The sequence below is a fragment of the Leucopleurus acutus genome (assembly GCF_964270905.1).
Source record: "Leucopleurus acutus genome assembly, chromosome: 13".
Lineage (NCBI taxonomy): Eukaryota > Metazoa > Chordata > Mammalia > Artiodactyla > Delphinidae > Leucopleurus > Leucopleurus acutus.
The window spans coordinates 29,011,440-29,034,251 of record NC_139155.1 but is presented as its reverse complement, the minus strand read 5'-3'; the positions used below and the strand labels follow the sequence as shown (position 1 = coordinate 29,034,251).

At 39.7% G+C, this 22,812-nt stretch overlaps 1 protein-coding gene across 2 annotated transcripts in view; it reads left to right on the top strand.

The window, feature by feature from the left end:
- SETBP1 (SET binding protein 1) overlaps positions 1-17,831 on the top strand; it is a gene marked incomplete at both ends in the record, with an annotated part of 351,875 nt that extends 334,044 nt beyond the window's left edge. For both annotated transcript variants that reach the window (XM_082852708.1, XM_082852707.1), the window contains one exon: positions 17,206-17,831. In XM_082852708.1, the coding sequence (XP_082708834.1) occupies positions 17,206-17,831 (626 nt within the window). The remainder of the gene's footprint in view (positions 1-17,205) is intronic.
- Between the last annotated feature and the right edge of the window lie 4,981 nt (positions 17,832-22,812).

Below are 22,812 nucleotides of genomic sequence, written 5' to 3'. Positions count from 1 at the left end.
TGCACCCTTCCATTTGCCTTGTTTCTAAGTTTTGGCTCATTTTTCTTGACACCACTTGTGGGCTGTGCAGTGCTCTAGTTGAACGCATGTGTTCTTGCTTCCAATCGCCTGCATTGGAAGTTCAGTACTGTACTAAAGCAGCTGGGTGTTCAGTCCTCAGTGTTCACACCTGTGAAATGGAGAAAAGCATGCCACCCAGTGTAGAGGATTGTGGTGAGGAATAAATGAGGTAATCCTTGTGAAAAATCTTAGCAGAGGGCTTCCCTGGTGGCGCAGTGGTTGAGAGTCCGCCTGCCGATGCAGGGGACACGGGTTTGTGCCCCGGTCCGGGAAGATCCCACATGCCGCGGAGCGGCTGGGCCTGTGAGCCATGGCCGCTGAGCCTGCGCGTCCGGAGCCTGTGCTCCGCAATGGGAGAGGCCACAACAGTGAGAGGCCCGCGTAATGCAAAAAAAAAAAAAAAAAAAAAAACAAATCTTAGAAGAGTGACTGACACATAGGAAGAGTTCAGCAAATTCGTGCTATTGTTGCTGCTACTATTGTTGTTGTTATTGTTATTGCTATTACCTATTTTCCACCCTGGGATGTTCCTGTCTCCTTCACCCACTCCTCAAGCTATTTGGATAGCTAACTCATGCTTACTCTTCACAACTCAGCTTAGGTGCCTTCAACTCTAGGAAGCCTTCCCTTACACCCACTTTGAGAATCACCCCACGGCCAAGTTAGACACCACATCCTCTGTGCTCCTCTCCCTACAAGCTGGTTGATCACTGGTCCCTACATTTAATGTAGTGTCTGTGTCTCATGCTGCACTGTCCACTCCCCTATTGTCAGGCCTTATTTGACTTTGAAACCCCAGTACCTAGCACTGAGGTGGGCAAACAACAGCTAATCATTAAGTATTCATCAAAATGCACTGAACAACTGTTTCCTGCACAAAACCATCTGGTGCATGAAAACATATACTCTAGCATGATATTTATTAGAGCTGAGAGGCAGTGATTTGCCTTTATTTTCCATGGCAGCCCCAGAAACAGCAAACCATCCTGAGACTGTTCAGCAGAGGGAGCAACCTGAAAGGGACCCCTGGGGCCTCCAGAATCTTCTGTTCAGTAACGGCAGACTAGCTCCGGGCTAATCCACCAGGATATCCTCCAGGGAAGATTATTTTCAAGTTAAGGAGGCAGCCTATATGGCATGGTATGTGTAGTGCATAGGTATGTGTTTATTCAGAGAAGGAAGAACTTTTACACATAAATGTCTCCCTTCACTCAGAAGTTCTGTGGGATTTTCAGGATGAGCTTCTCAATGGAAAGCTGGAGATTATACAGGACTAGGTGTAATTTAATTATTTTATATATGCTAGTCTTGCATTCTGTTCAGAGTATTGATTTCCTGAGGGCAGCAACCATTTCCTATTTAAGATGTGTCCCATTCAATGAGTACTGTGTATCCCATGAATTCACAGAACCTTGGGTTCAGTGGGATGAAAACAAGAGAAACAAAATCCAGGAACACTGTTATTAAGCAACATATAATCATATTTGGGTGTCAAGAAGCTCGTGCAGTGCTCGGTGCATAGTAGATACTCGGCAAACATGCCTGGACTGGACTTAACTAATTTTTCTCTCTCCAGAGCTGAGATTTTAGGAAAGACAGAAGGTTTAATGACAGGTTGGAAAGTGCCGTGTCTGTGAGAAGTTTAACTCAATTTATCTTCTCTGCATGCTTTGTACAGATTATACTCCCAACCACCTCTTGCCACAGTCAGACCCTCTTAAAAATCGAGTAATGATAATAATACATTTACCTTCTTCCCAGTGATAGTATCATTCACACCTCCATTGAAACCCAGTGGGAGGTTTGGCTGTGAGGCATCACACTCAGGGGGAGTCAGGTACGATTATTGTAATGAGACTCCACGCTCAGAAATGCAGGAAAGAAAACCTCCCAAACATGAAGCAATTTCTGTTAAGATACTCATTTTATATCAAATATTCAAACTCCTCGTTATAAATAGGAGAGAACGAAAGGACACTCTTCCAGGGAAGATTTTATGTGGACAAGAACAAAAGGGCACAATACTTTATGATCAGTTTTGAGATGAAAGTGGCACACCTGCCTTATTCATTGGCTTTTTCCATTTCCAGAAGTCTAATTAGATTGTTGGTTTAATGGTGGTGAGATAATGTAGTGGCAACTGAAAGCAACTGTGTTAATGAGAAGAGGGGACAGTGCTTTGGGTTTCCTGTAATTAATGGAGAGTTTTTGAAAAACTTCTTGGTTCCAGTGAAGTTGGCATACTGAGCCCAGCTGTGGAGAGGGGGGACAAGGTCTTTCCTGCTTATTGCTGTGGAAATGGCCTCAGGCAACGTGGAAGAACTGTGTAATGACCGTCATTAAGAATGATCTTTAGTGGTCCAGGCAGACTGTAAGTCAGTCTAAGAGACTGGAGAAAGAATTTAGAGAGAATAGACAGGTGTGACAAAGAGAAAGAGACAGACAGAAAGACACAGAGAGAGGTATAACTCACCCGCAGCCCTCTCCACTCTACGTTTGAGGGTCACTGGAATAATCCCAGAGCACCTCCCAGGGGGCCTCCTTCTCCTGCTGCTTAAACGAGAATTGACTAGACAAGACTGGATTAGAATAGACTAGAACGGATCTCTGCAAACCCCTTCATGTTGCAGCTGAGGAAATTGAGCTCAGAGAAGTGAACTGAATTACAAATATTACCTGTTAGGAATTAGGAAACCTGGACTCTTTCTGGCTACCACACAGACGTAAAGTGAAAACTGCATTTGAAATTCAAGGACCAGTATTACTGCATAGCCTGCAGTACTTAATTCATTTCCTTAGGTGAGTCACAGTCTAAATGAGACTTCTGAGTCTCAGTTTCCTTACCAGTGAAATGAGAAAAATAATTTCTGCTTTTTAGGCAGTAGTGAGAAAGAAATGAAACAGCACCAATCCCATGTTCAAAACAATAGGTCACTATTTTATGCCCCCTCTCATGTTAAAAATGAAGTCATGTCATTCCAGGATTTAATCATGTTAAGTCATAATTTAGTCATGTTATGACTCAGGTCATAATACCCATTAACTATCTTTAGAAGTTTTATCCTCACTACCTCCTCCAAATACCCTTATCTCAGGGCACAGTCAAACCCCACCCCCTTACCTGTTAGGGCTTCATATTGAGCTCATCTTACTGGAACTTCTATAAGGCTTTGTTACAAATTGTCAGATATTTTTTAAGTACCTGCCACAATGATACATACAAGTAAAGATTAGTGCTTGCCCTAGGAGAACTTTCACACTATTTGGGAAGGCCTGACTCTAAGACGTGAGATGGCCAAGTAATATTTTTAACTTAATAGATTGAATAATAATCTCAGATACTAACAGAGCTATCATTTAGCAACCAAGAAATCATTAGTTTCCAACTGAAGGGCACTAAGGGAGTTCAGAGGACACTGAGATGACCTGTGCATGGGTATGTGTTTATTCAAAGAAGGAGGAACTTGTACACATAAATGTGTCCCTTCACTCAGAAGTTCTATGGGATTTTCAGAATGAGCTTCTCAATGGAAAGCTGGAGATTATACTGGCCTAGGTGTAATTTAATTACACTAGGACACTGAGATGATCTGGGAAGAGAAGAGTTGAGATGGCCTTCTAAGGATGGAACAAATTAAAAGCACAGATATCTCTAAGACAGGAGTGTATGTGGAAATAATGGCAGATGAGGCTGGAAGAGAGGTTTAGGGTCAGAACCTAGAGTCCCTGAAATTCTAGAATGAGTCATAGTGACCCTTCTGAAGGACAGTGATATCAAAATAAAGCCATGGGCCAATAGCTGTCTGCAGTTGTATTTTGATTGGCCTACACAGGTTTATACATTTTTTTAAATTAATCTGCAGATTGTAAACATCAGGAGATTTACATAATAATCAAGAGTTCTGGCTTTTTGAAACTCATATTATCTGATAACTTTGGGCTTAGATTCCTACCTGGCAACAATGATTGATACAGAATAACATTTGCCCCATTAGATGGGCCATATTCTCTTTAGTTTCCCATGTCCTCCCCTATTCCCCCCACCTTTCTTCCTAATCCTGGCCAACCTCACTCATTATATTGTCTGTCTGGCTCCCTATAGGGAACCCTTAAAGGCATTTGACCTGGAGAAAGCAGCAGGATCAAAACAATATGCAAGAAGGCCTAGTCTAGCAGAAGTAGGGCAGGTGATCTGTAGTAATACCTTGTGTTATTCAACTATGAAATTTGGCGGTTAGCAAAGGCCTTTGAAATTGTAAAACTGAGAGAAATTTGGTGTTCTGATGCAGTCATTAGTAGAAAATTAACAGGAAAGCCAGGTTTTCTCATTTCTTGTCCAGCTCCTTGTCTTTTTTTGCCTTCTTAAGGAAATATGATATAAAACTCACTTTGAAATAGGGCAACCCTTGCTTGAATCTTTGAGTCCATGACTTCTAAGATGTGTCCTTTGGGGCAATTATTTAACCTCTGAGGTCTCAGTTTTCATCTCTGTACAACAGAGATAGTAATGTCTTCACATGGTTGTGATCACAATTAAATGAGGAAATATGTGAAGTACTGCAGACTGCACCATAGATTCTCCAAAAATATTAGATTCTCCCCCTTTCCCATAGTTTCATATGAGAGCAGAGATGATGCTGTCCACTTACCTTGTATGGTCTATGGTACGACACAAAGAGTACATGCTACAAAAACAATCATTGAGTAAATGAATGACCCAAGAACACGTACACCCCACCCCACCCCCAGCAAAGAATAAAAATTCTTTTTCTCCCACTCCCCCACCCAAGCTCCTAAAATGTGACATCTGTTATTTTAATGTCCTTTGTAAGTAACTCTATTAGTTTGCTTTATGAGGTCTACTTTCGAAAGAGACAAAAGGAGAGAACTTAGCTGCTTACCATCTCTCTCAAAGTTTCTCACCTGTTGAAGAATCCTCTTCCCTAGGAATTGTTCTGTTTCCTTGAAACCTCTTTAAACTAAGAGAGACCAGATAGCCTTCATACAACAATAAGGAAACGTGAGTCTGTGTACCAATGGACAATTTCTAAGGACAGAGAGAAAGTACTGATGGAGGGAATTTCAACTGTTCAGTGATTCCAGCAATGTCTGTGAACACCCTGTGTGGCCTGGACCCAGGACTTGCCCCATAAAGATGACAGAGCTCAGAACAAAAGAGAGTAAGCCTGATATTACCTTTAAATTCAGCAGGGGATCAGACCAGCCTCAAGCAGTGTTCCTGGGTTGCTGGGAATAGTTTCAGTGCTCAGAAACACTCCTCCAAGGGATTTTCTTGCCCTCCAATACCTGAAAATATTTTGAGAGAACTTTCATTATTTTGAAATTCAGGTTTTTGTCAGCGCCTTTTAGGTCCAATCCTGGTCTTTGTCTCGTACAAGTTGCCAGAGTTAAGTGATTTGGGCTTTACATATGGAAAGTTCATTTTGTTGTGTAATTAATGGGAAGCAGACTTTGGGAAGCTGATGATCCAGGCCCTTATTTATATGAGAGCATATGTCTGTGTTTTGTTTATGACTCACTCTCTTACTCCACTCATTGTAACTTGGGTTTGTTTACACTAACTTTTCCTAGAATCCGAGCCACATGGTATATGAGCCAATAATTTATGGTTTCTAAAAGGGAAAGATGATGAATGAGCTTTTTCCTGTTAAATTGTCAAATCTTAAATTGAGAAGTATTTGCTGCGTTAAGTCTGTCCAAGCTTATATTTGAAAAAAAAAAAAAAAGGTAAAGCAATAGCAACAAAAACAAAAACCCCAACCTACTGGTATAGTGCTCACAACTTGAATGTATATATAATTTGCCAAGAGAGCACGTGACCACTCCCCCGCAATAAACCATTATAATTCTGATCCAAATGTTCAGCAATGAAAAGACCATTCATCCCCCCACCCCCCACCCCTCCTCTCTCTCTGGCTCTGTCTCTCTCATTTCTGGTGTTACATAATTAATATATAATATGTACATGTCTCCCTTTTCCAGGGGACCCATTGTTTTAATCAATCGGTGGACTTAAATGTTCAAGCTGGTTTTCTTAATGGTGCTAAATAAGTTCCAAACTTGTTTTTGTCATTGAAGCTTCACTTCTCCTATGGGGTGGTTTGGATTTCAGTCTATATTTCACAGTACTTCAGTGCTTTTTGTCATAGCTTGGATACTCCAAACAGTTAGTGGTGCTCTGAGGAGAGTAGGGAATCGCTAAAATATGTGAAGATCTAGTTTAATTTACAGTGATTTGGATCCCCTTCAATAAATCCTTTTCTATTTTACACACAGATTTTACAAAATAGATGGTAAGTGTTGGCTTAGGGTGAGTCATATGGATTGATTCCATTTCAAGTAAGTCAGCTGAGCTTGTGCTGGTCCCCAGTAGGAGGAAGTTGGAACTGAGTGCCTAGCACAACGCCTGGCACAAAGTGGGCTCAATCCATATTTGTTCTAAGAATACATAAGAATGGCTAAGATATGGTCCTTGTGCCTTAAGAAAACACAACTTAAGAGAAGAGATAAATGCAGATTAATCCCATGATCTTAAAACAGGACAGACTATGTGAAGTGCTATCAGAGAGATATAAGCAATGTACAGGGGACCAGAAAGATTAATGTTGAAATGAGAGTACTTCATGGCTTTTAGGAAGAGGACTTTATTTCACTGAATTCCAGCTGAAATTGGAAAGCACTGGAACCACACCTAGCATTGTTTTGTCTTTTTCTGTTTTTTTCCCACTAGGGTAGGAGAATTGCCTCTGGATAAAAGAAAAATGTAAGACTTTTCTTTCCCCACTCCAATGTCAGATGCAATATCCTTTCCGGCAGAAATAATAGAGTTGGGCATACACCTGTAGGCTATGCAAAATTATTGTTTCTGTGGTACATCCATTGTCTACTAACCAGACACAAAAATATATGAAAGTCTAAAGCAATGGGTATAAATTGCTTGCTGGTGTTATGAAGAATTCAGGGATATTTTATTGTATAAATTGACATTTTTTCTTGAAAAACTTCAATAAAGAGAAAAATAGTAGCAGGCGCTTGAGTCACATGAATCATGCCCAGAGGGATTAAAGGGAAGGTTGACATGAGGGTATTCAGACTCTCTGGAAACCTCACAAACATGGACCCTCTCTGAGAAAACAAAAATAAGATTCCAGACTTTCACAATGGACTAAAACCAATAAAATTAAATTTTGTAGATTTAAATAGAAGCCTTGCTTTTAAGCTCAAAAACCAATTCCACATAGCAATGGCCAAGTTTGGTGGCCAGACTTATGAAAGTGTTTAAGAGAGTTAATTGAGCTTCCATTTAATATGAACCAACCGTGTGATATTGCTGCAAAAAAAAAAAAAATGCAGGTTGTTTTGTTGGTTGTCTGTTTTTAATGTAGCTCACATTAATAGAACATTAATAGAAGTGTAGTGCCTTATGCATTCATCACTTCATACTTGGAAAATCAGTTCAATTCTGGGCACCAAAATTTAAGGTGGGATTTGTCAGATGATTAAATCTCCAGAGGAAGGTAATCAAAATGGAATATAGCCTAGAAGTAATCTCATATGAGACACAGATGAAGGAATTGAGGATATTTTACCTAGAACAGAGAAGACTTGGAGGTGTATAACTATTTTTACAGAATCATATTTATTCTGAAGTAAGGGTCCTGCCAAGAAATTAAGAGATTTGTCTGAAGGCAGAGAACTGAGGGGTGAAAAGTCACCATGAGAACTTCATTCTCCTAACGTCCTGGTCAATATGTTTTCTAACAAAACAAATTGTAAACAGATTGTAAACAAAAGTCTGAGTTTTAAGTAAACAAATGCAATTATTAAGTCCAGTTAGAAAACAGACCATGAATACCAACAATTTGATGTACTTCTTGAAGTTCTAGCACGGTCAATAAGGATTTATTTCATCTGAGCCTAAATATTAAAAATGTGAAAATTTTCATGAGAGCATGTTTGTTACATTATTCTTTGTTCTTCTAATTTTTTTTTCCAAATTTAAAAGAAAGGAAATCTCTCACAATCAAGTATGAACATGCATCTACAATAGTTGGAGTATTATATAAGGGATGGTATTTATGGTTAAGGATACTGCTATGCCACATTTGAGAGGAAAGAAAGAAGAAATATAAAGAGCCCTTTGAGAGCGTGCAACCACCCCCGCCGTGTGACCACCTGGCATGCTGTGAGACTCAACAGATGTAGCGTCAAACTTTTTGGCATTAACTGCATTTCTATCCAGCCTCTCACGTTGTCTAGTCAGTCTGCTGGGGCTTGAGCTACATGCAACATACAAAAGCCAGAGTTGATTGAAACAGAGAGGGGTTAAATGTCCCTAGTATTCCTCAGTTTATGAGTGCCACCACTCACAATTCACTCCTTGCCAACCCAATCTGACTCTAATAAGTATCACCCCCAGAAAAACTCCCAGAGTTAAAATTCTTCTGTGGATTCATCCTGGGCAATTCCTACTAATAATATGCACAGTGCACCTTAGAGGCTGATACAGTTGCCCCTGTTTCTAGTTCTCTGATCTCTGAACTCTCACCCTTCACCCAGCTTTCTCAGGCCAAAGCCCTGGTTCCCTTCCTTAGAGGTTCTCTGAACAATCTGGCAGTGTTCTTATTCATCTTAGTCTCTGCAAATCTTAGTCTCTGGAGACAAGTTACCACTGCCTTTATCTGTCCAAAGCCATAGCTGGTTTGTCCAAATTCCAGGCTCATGAAATGACTGGCATTATTACCCTGTGGTCAGAAAACTCAAGGATTCTGAAAACCTAGGGACCAGGACCACACAACTGCCTTACCGAATAAAGGAGGTCAGCATCAAATCCCATTCCAGAGTCCCATGGATGGGACACTCTTGACTGCCTTGGAATTACATGCAATTCCATTAAAGGTGCTCTAGGGAATAGGAAGATTAATGATATTAGGCTTTGGCTTCTAGGATTTACAATCTGAAATGATCTAGCAGGAAATATTAATCAAGCATCTACTATGAGAAAGGAGCTGTGCTCTTTGTTATCAGGGGTACAAAGAACACATGCTGTCTTCAAGAAGCTTTAATGGCTTCTTAGGCCTTGCCCTCATAGAAAGTTAAATTCCTCTAGGATTAAATACTGCATGAATGAAGTCTTCAAGAGTCTAGAAAAACAAAGGAAAACTTTTAAGCAGTTCAAATTTTTGATCATGAATGATATTGGTAACATAATTTTGAAGTTACCCCATGTAAATACATATTTAGAATGTGTACTCATCTTTTAAAATGTAAACTTTAAAAGGTGAGATAAATCTGAAATAAATAATATTCTTAAAATAAATTTAAATTTCATTTAACTGTATTATTAATGAAACAAATTTTTGCTAATATTAATATTTTGAATAAGGTTCAGAGAGGACCAAGTGATTGAGTTTGAATACTTCTTTTTGAAAATCTTGGGGTTTTTCTAACACTTGTGATTAAGCAATTTGAAGGTCTCATTTCAAATTCAGTTTGTTTCAATACTTGTTAGTAGATGTTGTAGGTTAAAAGGATATTTCACATAAACGTAGATCCAAAAGGAGAAAGCGTATCATTTTGCTTAAATCATAATACTATTTTTTTCAATCCCATCCATCAATTAAGTAAAGGGTTTTTTTGTTGAAATTCAACTAACCAACTTCCTTTATTAACAGTCAGATGGTCTTGCATTTCAAAAGACATTGCATTTTTTTAATGAGTTCAAATCTCTGAAACCCTTCATTTGGAAGTTAACTCTGTTTACAAGATTTTTTAATTTGCATATTTAAGGATGTTATAGGTTATAATATCATTTTCAGCAACAAAATTGTCAAAAATGGAAACATTTCCAATCAATTTAAAAAAATGCTGTCTCCATAGTATGAGTTTGCTTCTAAAAGCAGTTACTTTTTCCCCATTTTGCCCTAAAGGGACATTAAGGGGTTTTTTTGTTTTTTGACAACTGCTAGGTAACATTACAGACAGCCCATTGACAGCACTGAGAAGGTGAAAACATTTAGAACACTTCTCTCAAAGTAGAAGAAAATTGCCAAATTTGTCTTTGAAAATAGCAACTCTTTTATACAGTTTGCTGCAAGGCAACCAACAAAACTCTCTGTGGTATATAACATATTTCATGGATATTCCTGACCTCATTACAAAGTATTTTTATTTTTTGTTAAAGTTTTTTTTATTGTTTAAAGATCTTAATTTTCTAAACCATGTTCAGGACCTGACAACACCTGAAGGGAATAAACTGATGGGATGCCATCAGCCTCTTGAATGCATATGGTCTCTTCTTTTCCCAGGAACCTCATACCCAACTGTGACAGGTGACACATCGTGCAGTCCAAATAAGGGCATCACCCACCATCGCTCCATATAGTAAGCATTAGAATGCTTAACTTAGTTCTTATTTTTCAGATAAGATATAAATAATATAAATTTAAATAATGTATATAATTATATATTATATAAAAATGTATATATAATAAAGTTAAATACATCAAATTTATATTTTTACATATATGTACATATATTTACATAAAATATGTATATTATAAAATATATTTTTATGTATTTTGTATACTTATACAAAAATATTATTATATAAAATAATTTATATAATAATATGTCTTTATTGAAGCCCAGTTTCCTCCTTGGGAACATGCACCCCACTTGAGAGGCTGCCAATTTAGAACAGGATCAGATCTGGAGAGGCAGAGAGGAGCTCCCACACATAAACATGCAGGTGCACACCCACCGCTTCACCTCTCCATCAGTCGAACCGCTCCTCACCTCCTACCTTCACTTTTCCCATGGAGAAATATGAAATAGGAGCAAAACAAAGACCAGGGTCTCCTAATCCATTGCAGCTGAGATGGAATGTTCTTTCACAATAAACCCCTAAGAGGAAGCTGTCATTTAATAGTCAAGCAGTGGGCTTCCCTGGTGGCGCAGTGGTTGAGAGTCCGCCTGCCGATGCAGGGGACACGGGTTCATGCCCCGGTCCAGGAAGATCCCACATGCCGCGGAGCGGCTGGGCCCGTGAGCCATGGCCGCTGAGCCTGCGCGTCCAGAGCCTGTGCTCCGCAACGGGAGAGGCCACAACAGTGAGAGGCCCGCGTACCGCAAAAAAAAAAAAAAAAAAAAAGTCAAGCAGTTACTGTGCATTAAACAAGCTAGTCACATTTTCAGAGAAACCCCAAACTGTACTAAGGTGACTTTAAGAACAGAATGGAAGTACCATTCTATCGTGACAAATGCCCCACATCTGCTAACACTTAATTCTAAATTATGGCTTTCAAATTGGAAAGCAGTGGTATATAGCATGTGTGCTGATGACTGGCAGTGACTCTTCTGATGTGCTCTGACCACCAGAAGCCTCACCAGCCAAGGCAACTTGCCATCTTTTTCAAACGAGCTTTTAAGACCAGGACACAAAGGTTAATTTAAATTCTAAGGAAGAAGGAAAAAAGATTGCATGCCAAGGCAAGTTGCTTCATATATCCCATTAGAAAATAAAAAGCAGCATTTGGAAAACGAGATCATTATTGAGTTAAGTACAAAAGTATCCAAAAAAATGCACATTTTCATGGGAGAACATTAAACAATTGAATTCTCTTGAACTTGTGTTTGCTGCCCATGTACTACATACCAAATCTTGTACTGCTGTGTGAATAACTGGGAGTACAGAGGGAAGACATGGCCTTTGCCTTTGAAGAATCTTCTAAGTATCAGCATACAAAGCAATTCACACTGCAGCTCTGTGCCTTGACTGAGGCTGATGGTTCTCCAGCCCTGTCCATCTGGAGGGCAACTCCACTCCGGGCAGTTCTGCAGTCCCCAATATTTCTCTACCTTCCCAATTCAAACAGCAAGAAAAATTCTAATTAGTCTAGAGATAAATTTGCCTCCCTCTCTGACCCATCCAAAACTTTATAAAACTAGAATGTGTCTTACACATGGGCAAAGTCTCCAAACCATTAGCACCTATTTCTTAGGAACTTCTATACAGCTAAGCCTCATTAGCCCTTACCTTGCTCACAGTGCTTACACGACATCTGTATAAAGTCAGTGTGCAAAAGCAGTGGTAAGTCCAGTGTTTGATTATCATAAAAGAAGTAGCAAAATCAACAAACACTGATGAGCCAATCATCTGATAATGGGAGCAAAGAGAAAATCTAGATCTGGATCAAAACCAACTCAATCATTTGCATGGCAATTTTAGGTACAGAAAAAGTCTACAAGATGATTTGCATTGCAGAGTTACGAAGAAATGAATTCATATTTTGCCTTGGCCACTCATAATTATTCTTTAAGGCTAACAAAGAACAGGCAAGATATAGGACAATTATAGGAAGGAGAGCAAATATGGAATCAATCTTGGTGCAAGAGCCCAGAAATTACTGTCTAATAATGAAACAATTTGAAGAGAGAAAAATCTGTTAACATTTAGAGGAACAGTGAAATCATAAGCAGTAAGGAGAAAGATTTGTGAATATCAAACCCTGCCAAGTCCAAAGCCCTCCTCTCCACCACACTAGGATTTCAAAATTATTAGATGAAATAAATGTCGTAGAAAGCCACCTCACTTTTGGTAAGGCAATAGATAATGAGTATAGGTAAGAATTATAGCAATCTTTAAATACAGAAGCATCTAGTCTAACTGTTCAGTGTAATAGATGAAGAGAGACCCAGAGGGTCTAAGAGGTTCATTCTAGTTCAGCTTGGTTTCCAGCTGTCCCTGCCCAGAGCCCTTCCTACTGACCTGCACTCTGGTGCTGTTCACACACAAAGTAATGAGCCTACACTGAAAATTTGGATAATACATACAGGACAAAATAAAATTCAGATGTTCAGTAGATGTGAAACCCCTCAAAAAGTGTAATGTGAAAAAGAAAGAGGGATATTAAGTCTTAACACTTGAGGCCCTCAGTGGAGATAGGACTATGACATATGTTTATGCAGTTGGTCACCACATAAAACGCACAGTGCTCATTCATTCTTTCCTTCCATTCAGCCAGGAGGATAGCTACCAGCAGGAGTTTTCTAGGGAGATTATGCATGCCCTTTACTGAGGACATTTATTCTTCTAAAATTATTTAGGTGAAATAAAGCCCAAGAATATGAAAACCAGAGCACCCCCCACCCCCCGCCAGTCCTAACATCCTGAGAAAGATGTTTTACTGACACTAATCATTTATATTTTTTTAACCATGTATTATGGAACTAGCAAGTATATACCAAAGTAGCAGAATAGCATGATAAACCTCTGTGTGCTCATCACTCAGTTTCAACATAATCAACTCATTTCAATCTTGTTTTAGGAATACTTCTACTCCCCTCCTCCCTCCCTTATTATTTTGAAGCCAGTCCCAGATGATATATGATTTCATCTATTAATAATTTTGTATGTATTTCTAAAAGACGGGTACTTTGAAAAATGATCACAATGCAATTATCACACCTAAGAAAGTTAGCAATAATTATATAATATCAAGAAACACCCAGACATTATTCAAATTTCCATGAATTTATAAAATATCTCTTTTGACAGATTGTTTAAATTGGTATCCAAATATGATCTTTTTATCTCCTCTCTCTTTTAATTTACAGTTCCACCCTCCCCCCCAACCTCGCAACTTATTTGTTGAAGGCACCAGGTTGTTTGCCCTGAGCTTCCCACAGACTGTGCTTTACTGAATGGATCTTGGTGTGTCCTCTGTATTCCGCGGTACTTAGGTCTAGAGCTGAGCTGCCCAGTATGGTAGCCACTAACCACATGTAGCTATTTAACTTTAAATTAAACTAAATGTAGAGTCAATTTCTCAATCACTTGCCATATGTCAGCTGCCCAGTAGCCACATGTGGCTAGTGGCTACTGTATGGGACAGCATAGATATAGACCAATTCCACCACTGCAGAATTTCTATAGGACAACGCTACTCTAGAGACTTGATAAAGTCCCATAAGGTAGCTTTGGAGGGAAGAAGTGTTGAAATCTCATCCACCCAGTCTTTGACTCACAGTTAATCTGCACTGGGGTCACTTTAAACCTTCACGTCTGGATATTGAAAATGAAATAAAAATTCAAGGGATCTGTGTATTTCTAAATTTACATAAATGATATGCTTACAAATACTTTTGTTATTTGCTTTATTCAAGTTTTTTTTTAGATTTGACCATGTTGATATATTTATATGTATTTTATTCCTTTTAACAGACGTGTATACAATATTCTATTGTTTGAATGTATCGCAGTGCTTCATTATCTTTTTAATTAATATTTATATTGTTTTAAGTCTTCTGTAACATACACTGAGCTTCAAGGGATGTCCTTGGCCTCCTGTTACATATGAGCAAAAGAGGTGACCTGGCCTTGGGATCTCTGGGGCACTGGGCACACCCATCTTCAACTCTAATAGTTATTGCCCAATCGCTTTCCAAAATGATTGTGTCAATTTGCTCTCCTGCCAACACTCTGCAAGTGTTCCTACTTCCTTACAGAATTATACATATTAGGTAGTTTCAGACTTTTAATTTTTACCAATATGGGTTCACATATATGCAGTAAAAGTACAAATTCAAGCAGGGAAAGGAAAGGAAATGGAATTGATGATGGAGCACTGACTTAGCTGACTCTAAAATGTTTTCTTAAACAAAAAAATAAAGCATGTATGGCAAAAAGTTAATGTTTATTAAATGTGAGTGGTGGGTACAAAAGAGTTGGTTATGATATTTTTATTATTGTTTGGTAGGTTTACAGTAATCAGAATAAATTTTTATTTCATAATCACTTTTCAGTGCAAGGGCCTAATAAAAAATTATGCAGCATCTAACAAATTATTGAATATGGAATTATCTACTAGGTTCCTTTTTGTTTGTTTGACATTTCATGCTAAAAAATAAAAGTACTGAGAAGAAATATCCATTGGTTGTGCCCCAAATGATCTCCAGCTCAGCTCACGGAGTTTTCCAGTCAAGCTTTACTCAGTCAAGAATTGCCAGCTAATTGCCCAAAATGATTTACTTTGTACCTGCATGCTGTATTATGTGTCACATAGCATTTTCTTCTCTTTGGATGATATAAACTAAAAAGAAGGTAAACTGCAAGTGGAACTTTTATTTGGAATAATGCCAAATGTTTTGTGGGGTATTTCTGACTAGTTTTCATTTCTTCATGAACTCTGTGGACAAGGTAAATGGCTTAGCTCTGACATGGAGACCTGCTCTTAGTGTCACTATATTTGCAATGGTCGATTTAAAAATCCAAACTAAAACTCCTTTAGAGAAGAATATGATTATAAGGCAGCAACAATCAGTGTGATTCATCAGTGGAGAAACAGTTTTTAAATCCCTTCCATGTACAAGGCACCATGCTATGCCCTGTGAGGGACATAAAGACCAACAAAAGTCGGTCTCTGCATCTGAAAACTTAAAATCAAGCAAGCTTTTCCTTTTACAACACTAAGTACAAAAATTTTATTTTTGTAGCCAGAAGCTCACTCTGGCTTTGTTCTATTTTGATCTTTATAACTTATTTTAAAGATTGCTCAGTAGTTATTCATTGCACAGTAAGTCTCACAATGACCTTTGGCCAAAAGCAGTACCATTTTGGCCTGTCCTGTGGAACTCAGAGCTTCCCACTCCATGAAACTTGTGACATAAATAACTTCAAATAAAACCTTCTGGGAGATCTGTGTCGGGCACAACATGAGAGAGAAATGGGGAAAAGCAGGGAAAGAACCAAGCAGGAGTGCCCAAGAGTAAGTGACAGCAGTGTCTTTGTTTTCAGCATTTTTTCCTCATCTCCCTTAAGATATTTATTCTTCTGGTCCACTAGTAGTTGAAAAAATATGGGGTGACACAACAAACCACGATGCTAAAATGAAACACATTTGTTTTTAGGCCTGCAACGTTTCGTAGGGTTGACGACAACTACATGGGCTTCTTTGGGGATGAGCATTTAGTGTAAATCACAGCAGCAAACATTAAGGACACACTTCTTAAGCTTATAAGTAGCCAGAGGGAGGAGCCAGTGTGAAGATGGGTTATCAGGACATGTGTGAGTGCCTGTGTTTATGTGTGTATACACATGTATGTACACGTTTGCCTCTAGTGAACAATACAAGGAGAAAGAACGATCTGAAGGAGGAAAGGTCTGCTGCGTCTTGAAGCCATTCACACTTTACGGTGTCTGAACTTCAAAATGAAGCAGTTCTGAAGGCTATTTAGTGGCGGCAGTACAGGACTTCCTGCGACTAGAAGTTTGGCTCATAAAATAGAGACGCATCTGGCCACCAGGACATGAAAAGAGCTCCTTGCAAACAACAGCCCGGTAGCACGGGTGTAAATGATTCAGAAACACCTGGCTGGTATTTCCCTTGGAGTTTCCAGAAGATGAACTAGTTAAGAAAGACTTGGTCAATTGGACATCATCAGGCAAGCTGACAAGTCCAGACCATTGGGGAAAAAATTAGAGATGGGATTATCCCAAATAGAGTGTTCCTGAAAAGTATCCTCCCTCTGTCATTGGAGGAGCGTTAGAAATATAATAGGTTCGGTTAGATATTCTAGTTCAGGTCAAGGCACCTCTTTTTCGAGGCTGACGGTACAAATGAATGATCCAGATTGCTTGATCCAGAGGGGTGCTTGTCATTTTTTCCATTCAGCATCTTTTACAAAAAGATGAAGTATAGCCTAATGCTAAATTGAATTAGATCAAATGTCAAAGGGCTGAATAAAAAATAAAAGCTATGATAGGAGAAAGTAATGGGAGAATTTATATTGTGATTCTGACATTGATTTCCATGGTAGATCTTCCTACACTGTGTGAGCCTCAGTTTCCAAACTTAAAAATGGGAACAAGTGTATTTCATGGGATTGTTGTAGAGACTGAAATAATGAAATGCTTTGTACACATAATATTCAACCCATGTTTATTTTTATTACTTTTAATTTTAATAAAGGAAAAAGAAGAAATAGTGGGTACTGCGTCATAGTTATAGCATTAATTTTCCATAATCTTCATAGCCAAATATAATGCCAGCTGTCACTGAAAAGACTAGGTTTAAAGCAGTCTGGCATCCTGTAATCAGTTTCTTCTCTCTTCCCTTCCCGCAGCCAGCTCCTCGCTGAAGAAGCGATTCAAGCGGCGGGAGATCGAAGCCATCCAGTGCGAGGTGCGGAAGATGTGCAACTACACCAAGATTCTGTCCACCAAGAAGAACCTGGACCATGTGAACAAGATCCTGAAGGCCAAGCGGCTGCAGAGACAATCAAAGACAGGCAACAACTTCGTCAAGAAGAGGAGAGGGCGTCCCCGGAAGCAGCCCACGCAGTTCGATGAGGACTCCAGAGACCAAATGCCGGTGCTGGAAAAATGCATCGACCTTCCCAGCAAAAGGGGTCAGAAGCCGAGCCTGAGCCCGCTTGTCTTGGAGCCGGCCGCTAGCCAAGACACCATCATGGCCACCATCGAGGCGGTCATCCACATGGCCCGGGAGGCTCCTCCCCTGCCCCCGCCACCGCCCCCGCCCCTCCCACCGCCGCCGCCGCCGCCGCCGCCACCCCCGCCGCCCCCTCTGCCCAAGACCCCCAGAGGAGGCGGGAAGAGGAAACACAAACCTCAGCCTGCGGCCCAGCCCCCGCAGCAGCCGCCCCCGCAGCAGCCCCTTCCCCAGGAAGAGGAGGTGAAGGCTAAAAGGCAGAGGAAGTCGCGAGGGAGTGAGAGCGATGTCCTTCCCTAGGGTGGGCCTGGGCGTCAGAACCTGGGGCTGGGGAGACTGACGCATTGGAAGTGCAGTGAGCCGGGGCTGGGTCCGAATGCCCTTCTCTCCCGAAGCTGGGCAGGCAGACTCGGGCCAGATGACGGGGTTGAGCCTTCAGGAGCTCTTGGGAAAGCAAAGCAGGGGAACGTCTTCAAAAGAAGTGTGTCTGTGCTTTACAGCAGTTCCCAGCCAAGGGGCACTTCAGTATGGCTAGATCCTTGACAGGCAGCACAAGACCCATCAAGGAGGAGAAAGACGGTGGTGCTCTCCGACAGCCGCCAGACCTCCCGCATCCAAGGTGCGCCCTTGATTCCGTTGCATTTGCTGGCCAGGAAAATTGAAAGGGGAACACCCTCAATTAGGAAACATTCCAAGGGTAGAAAAGCCGCAAATTTCTCAGCTGGCTTTGTTTTAAGCCACTTCCATTTAATTGGTTTTTATTTCTTTTGGTTTTTCAAGCTCGGCTAGGCTTTGGGGCACCAACATCATCTTCAGGTGACCTGAATCTTTACGTTAACAATACAGTTTCTCAGATGGACTCGTCATCAGAGGGTGGAATTGTAGTGATAGGCAACCTTAGACATGCATTCATAATTCTTCTGTGTGTCTCCTCTATCACACATATAATGATTTTTAGAATCATCTGTTCCTACTTTTTCTTTGCCCATTGTACTCCCATATGCCTTTTCATTAACTTACTTGCTGCCTTCTTTAACTTGGTACACACCTAAATAATGCAAACCTTACCTGTGTTGTAATGTTCACCCTTGGCATGCTGTCCCAAGGAACTTGGCTTTGAACTTCAGTCATTGTGAAACAAATACTTAGTATCAATAGAGCCTTTTAAAAATAAGTGATTTAGAGCATCCGAAGATACATTGACCCAGGTGTCAACCAGGTTATTTTTATACTTAAAACATATCAGCAAAGAATAGGCAGAATAAAATGGTTGTAATGCACCATAGAAAATGGGATAGCTGACAAATCACCAAAAATTGAAACCCCAGACCCACCAGAAAGACAAGTGTCTAGCAATGCCTTGGTATGTGGATTTTTTTTTATACAAATAACTATCAAAGGTCATTGAAAAAAGGGAACAAAAAGACAATAGAAGTACATTGTCTCTTTTCATAAAAGCAAATGGGAGTAAGTGTTCTTATCTGGGAAAAAAAAAAAGAAAATGCTCAAAGGGTGTCACCACTCCAATAGTATCACACCACCTTGGACAAAGTATCCAAGTTGTGGTTGCCTTAATAAACTGAAACATTTTGTACATAATGTAATTATAAATCTATCAGTCTGCATGGATGCAAACTGTGTGTGACAAATCGTCTTTTAAATGGTCAGTTTCGACTGTACATTTCTCATCCAAGTTGTACTCTAGCCATTGGTTTAGTGTGGACAGATATTCCATCTCTATTATCCACCTCCACAGCCCAAGTAAAACATGTTAAGAAACTCAGAATGAATATGAAGTTATTCCATTGCCATAGATGTTTTCTAAAAGTCAGATGTGGAAATTTCAAAGTATTTTCAATTTCCTCCCTCACTCCTCCCCTTACCTTTCCTAAGACATCAAATACCTGGTATGATAGATTATAAAAGAGACACTGAGAGACAGAATTAAATTTTCTAATGGGAATTAGAATATCTGGTTTACCTCCAAATTAAGTTTCTTTACAGGAAATTGCAAACGGCAGGAAATCATATTATTACTTCAGAACACAACATTATTTCCTTAGCGAAAGAAGGATTTTTGTTGGGAACATAGGAGAATAAGGGATGGGTTATCTATGGGAATAAACTTTAAAATCCCAGGTTAATATGCTTGCAAACATCAGTGCTCTGTCATGGCACCACCAGTTGGTTGAAATTACCCACAGAGTCATCCTGTTCTGCACTGTCACCACAGACTTCACATCATGTGCTGCCACTTGGTCAGTTGCATTTAATCCCAGCAATATGTAAGTTTAAAGGAGTGCATTCTCCTGTTCTTCAAAGCTTATATCATAGATACTCAGTTTGTGACCTAGGTTGACCTTTGGCATTTCATACAGGTTGAACAGCAAAATCAAACCAACCACTTTCAATTTGTCATTCCCAAGCCATGTCTGAGTGGTTCCAAAGTCACTCAAGAGGAAGGTTTAAATTAGCCTTGCTCACCCCACCATTGCTATGAAAGAGCAACCATTTTCATTTCAATTAGGCCATAAAGTGGTTTCTCCTTTTTGGATTTTGAAAATAATTGATTTCATTCTTTCTTTTGCCCCTCTTCCTTCCAGTGTTGTACTCTTTCCCCAACCAAATCTGTGAGCAGACTAAGTCTTCCTGCAGAGGGGAATAAGCTGGCACTCTCTAAGCTTCTTAAGGAAGGACCTAAAGCTTAATTGGCATTAACCTCTAGTAGGTGAGAAATTTCAAATTAGGGTACATTAGAATTTTCAAACCAACGAAAGGTATTCCAGGAGAGATATAGCAGACTTGCACCTTATATGTAAATTCAGTTCTACAGTTGTCATGTGAGTCAAATGCAAATCCTCTACATTTATGATCCTAAGGAGAGATTGAAAAACTGCAGAGGAGCAAAACTGAGATAGGCTAACCCACTGTTTGGAGGTGGAAGCAAGTCCAGTCACCTGCAGGGCTTCCCCTCTTTCCCATCAAGCTCCTCCCTCAGTATCACATTACTTTTATTTTTTCTTTTGCTTTCCATTAACCTAACCCATCTTATTAGTATGACCATTTCCTCATTTTCTAACTACCCACTTTGCATTAGCCTCTCCTCTCCTGTCCAGACTCAACATTGGGCCAGTCTCGTTTCACATCTGGTTGGTTGCAGAACAAGGATGAGAGCCCAGCTCTCCTGATCCACGTTGTGGAGGTCTAGCCACCCAACACTGCCTTCTGTGGCTGCATATTTATTTAGAGAAAATGTCATTTGGGATGCATGAGGCGCCATAAACAGATCCAAAAGTATTTCATAATAAGAGAAATTCCTTCATTTTCTTTTCTGTTTCCTGGAATAATTGCCTTCAGCAAGCAGGCATGAACCCACTTATAGGGAATCTGATTAGGGGTGAGCAAAGAATGAAATCTGTATAAAAACCACCTTGAAGGTGATGATGGGTCTCTGATCCACCTTCCTAAGTGGCTGGGGAGCCACTTGCTTTTCAGCCCCTCATCTCAAACAAGAGGAACAGAGTTTAACTTCCTCTAACAGCACTGCTCTGGCTACAGCCCGAGGAAGACGGGGCGAAGGAAAGGAGGGCGTGTCTGGGCTGGCTGGTGACCTGGCAGGCCTGGGACTCAACAGCCACTGACAGCCCCGACTAGGTGACTGAGGGCCGACAGGGTTAGCCTGTTAACTTGGCTGCTGTCCGGAGTGGGAGGCCACAGCTGATGGCAGTCGGAGTTTGTGTTCTGGGCATTGCTGGGTCTATAAATATGATAAGCAAGTGGTGACAGAATTATAGTATAAGGTGATGTACTACATGGAGATCATAAAGGATTTGGTTTTAGGACTTAAGTAGAAAATCCCACTCCTACAGCTTATTACCCGACAATATTCAGATAATGAGCTTTTGGAGAATATTTTTTCCCTACCACTAGGAAGATTTACCTGGGAACTGTCTAAAATCTATACATATATTTCCAAAGCCTTTAAATGCCAACTGTAGCATGGAGGGGGGTGGGGTGGGTGGCAGAATCTGAAATGCCTCAAAAGCCATTTAAGTGTTACATTGCAGGATTTTCAGTCCTTCACATTATGTAAAAGTAGATAAATATAGACATTATTCTCAACACTACCCTATAGTATCACAATGGTCCAAATGCCAGAGCTTACAGATAATGTCATCACAGTGCCTAGAAACTCGAACTGTAATATACCGTAGCATTTTCTTGGAGTTTTTTAAAGTTTCTTTCCACAATACCAGGCTCCCCCTGCCTCTTGTTTCTTGGAGAGTTTGCCCTACTGATGAGTCTGCCTCCCTTCTTAGACTCAGTCACTTGGGGAACAGTCTTAGAAGCACATATCAACCAAGGAAGAAACTTCCTGGATATCTCTTGCCCACTTGCCCAGGTATAATAAACACTAAAGGGGGGAAAATTGAAAAGAGCTGCCACTGGTCAACACAGAAGGGCAGTTCCAGCTTAGGTTGGTGTCTTTCTTTTTCTTCCTTTTTTAAAAAAAATCTATTTCTTAAATAATAAATGCACATGATGTGTTAAATATGTATATATATATTTCAAAAGAAAAAAATGGGGCACAAGATTGTCTTACAAGTCGTGCTGGCTAATTTTTAGTTTGTATTCATAAGTGGTTTTTAAAAGCCTTTTTTAAAGTGTAATTTGCATGTTCTACTTTGATTGTATGTAAACATATTTTAGAACAAAAAATGTATTTGTATTTTATTGAATATAGAGGCAAGAAAAATTGTACATTGTTTGAAATGTTCTTTTTGTAACAGTTTTTATTCATAAAGCTTTTTTGTACATTTAAAATGAACATGGACTTGCTGTTATTTGAGGCGTAGATACATCTGGCATGCTTTACTGTCATGCTCCTCCATGGTCTTAGATGTTGGGTTTTAAACATTTTTTCTAAAAGAAAGCTCAGTCTTTTTCGCTACCAGATCAGGTTAGCACAGTATAGAGCACTTAACTATTAAAAAAAAAGTTAATCCTATTCATATGTTATTCATTGTGTGAAATTAAAGACATTCAATTCAGTCTAACATGAGTTGTGAATTCTTTTGTTTTATTTTCCATCTGGTTCACATCACTAAGGAGTTTAACAGCATTTGGGGGTCTTTGCTCACACCAACTGGATATAGAATCATTGAGAAAATTCTTACCAAATTTCTGCCTTTTATATGATTCTGGGAAGTACATTGTGGGCAAGATTTGAGTCTGATTTACAGGGTTACTGTTCAGAATATATTATACCTGGACATAAAGC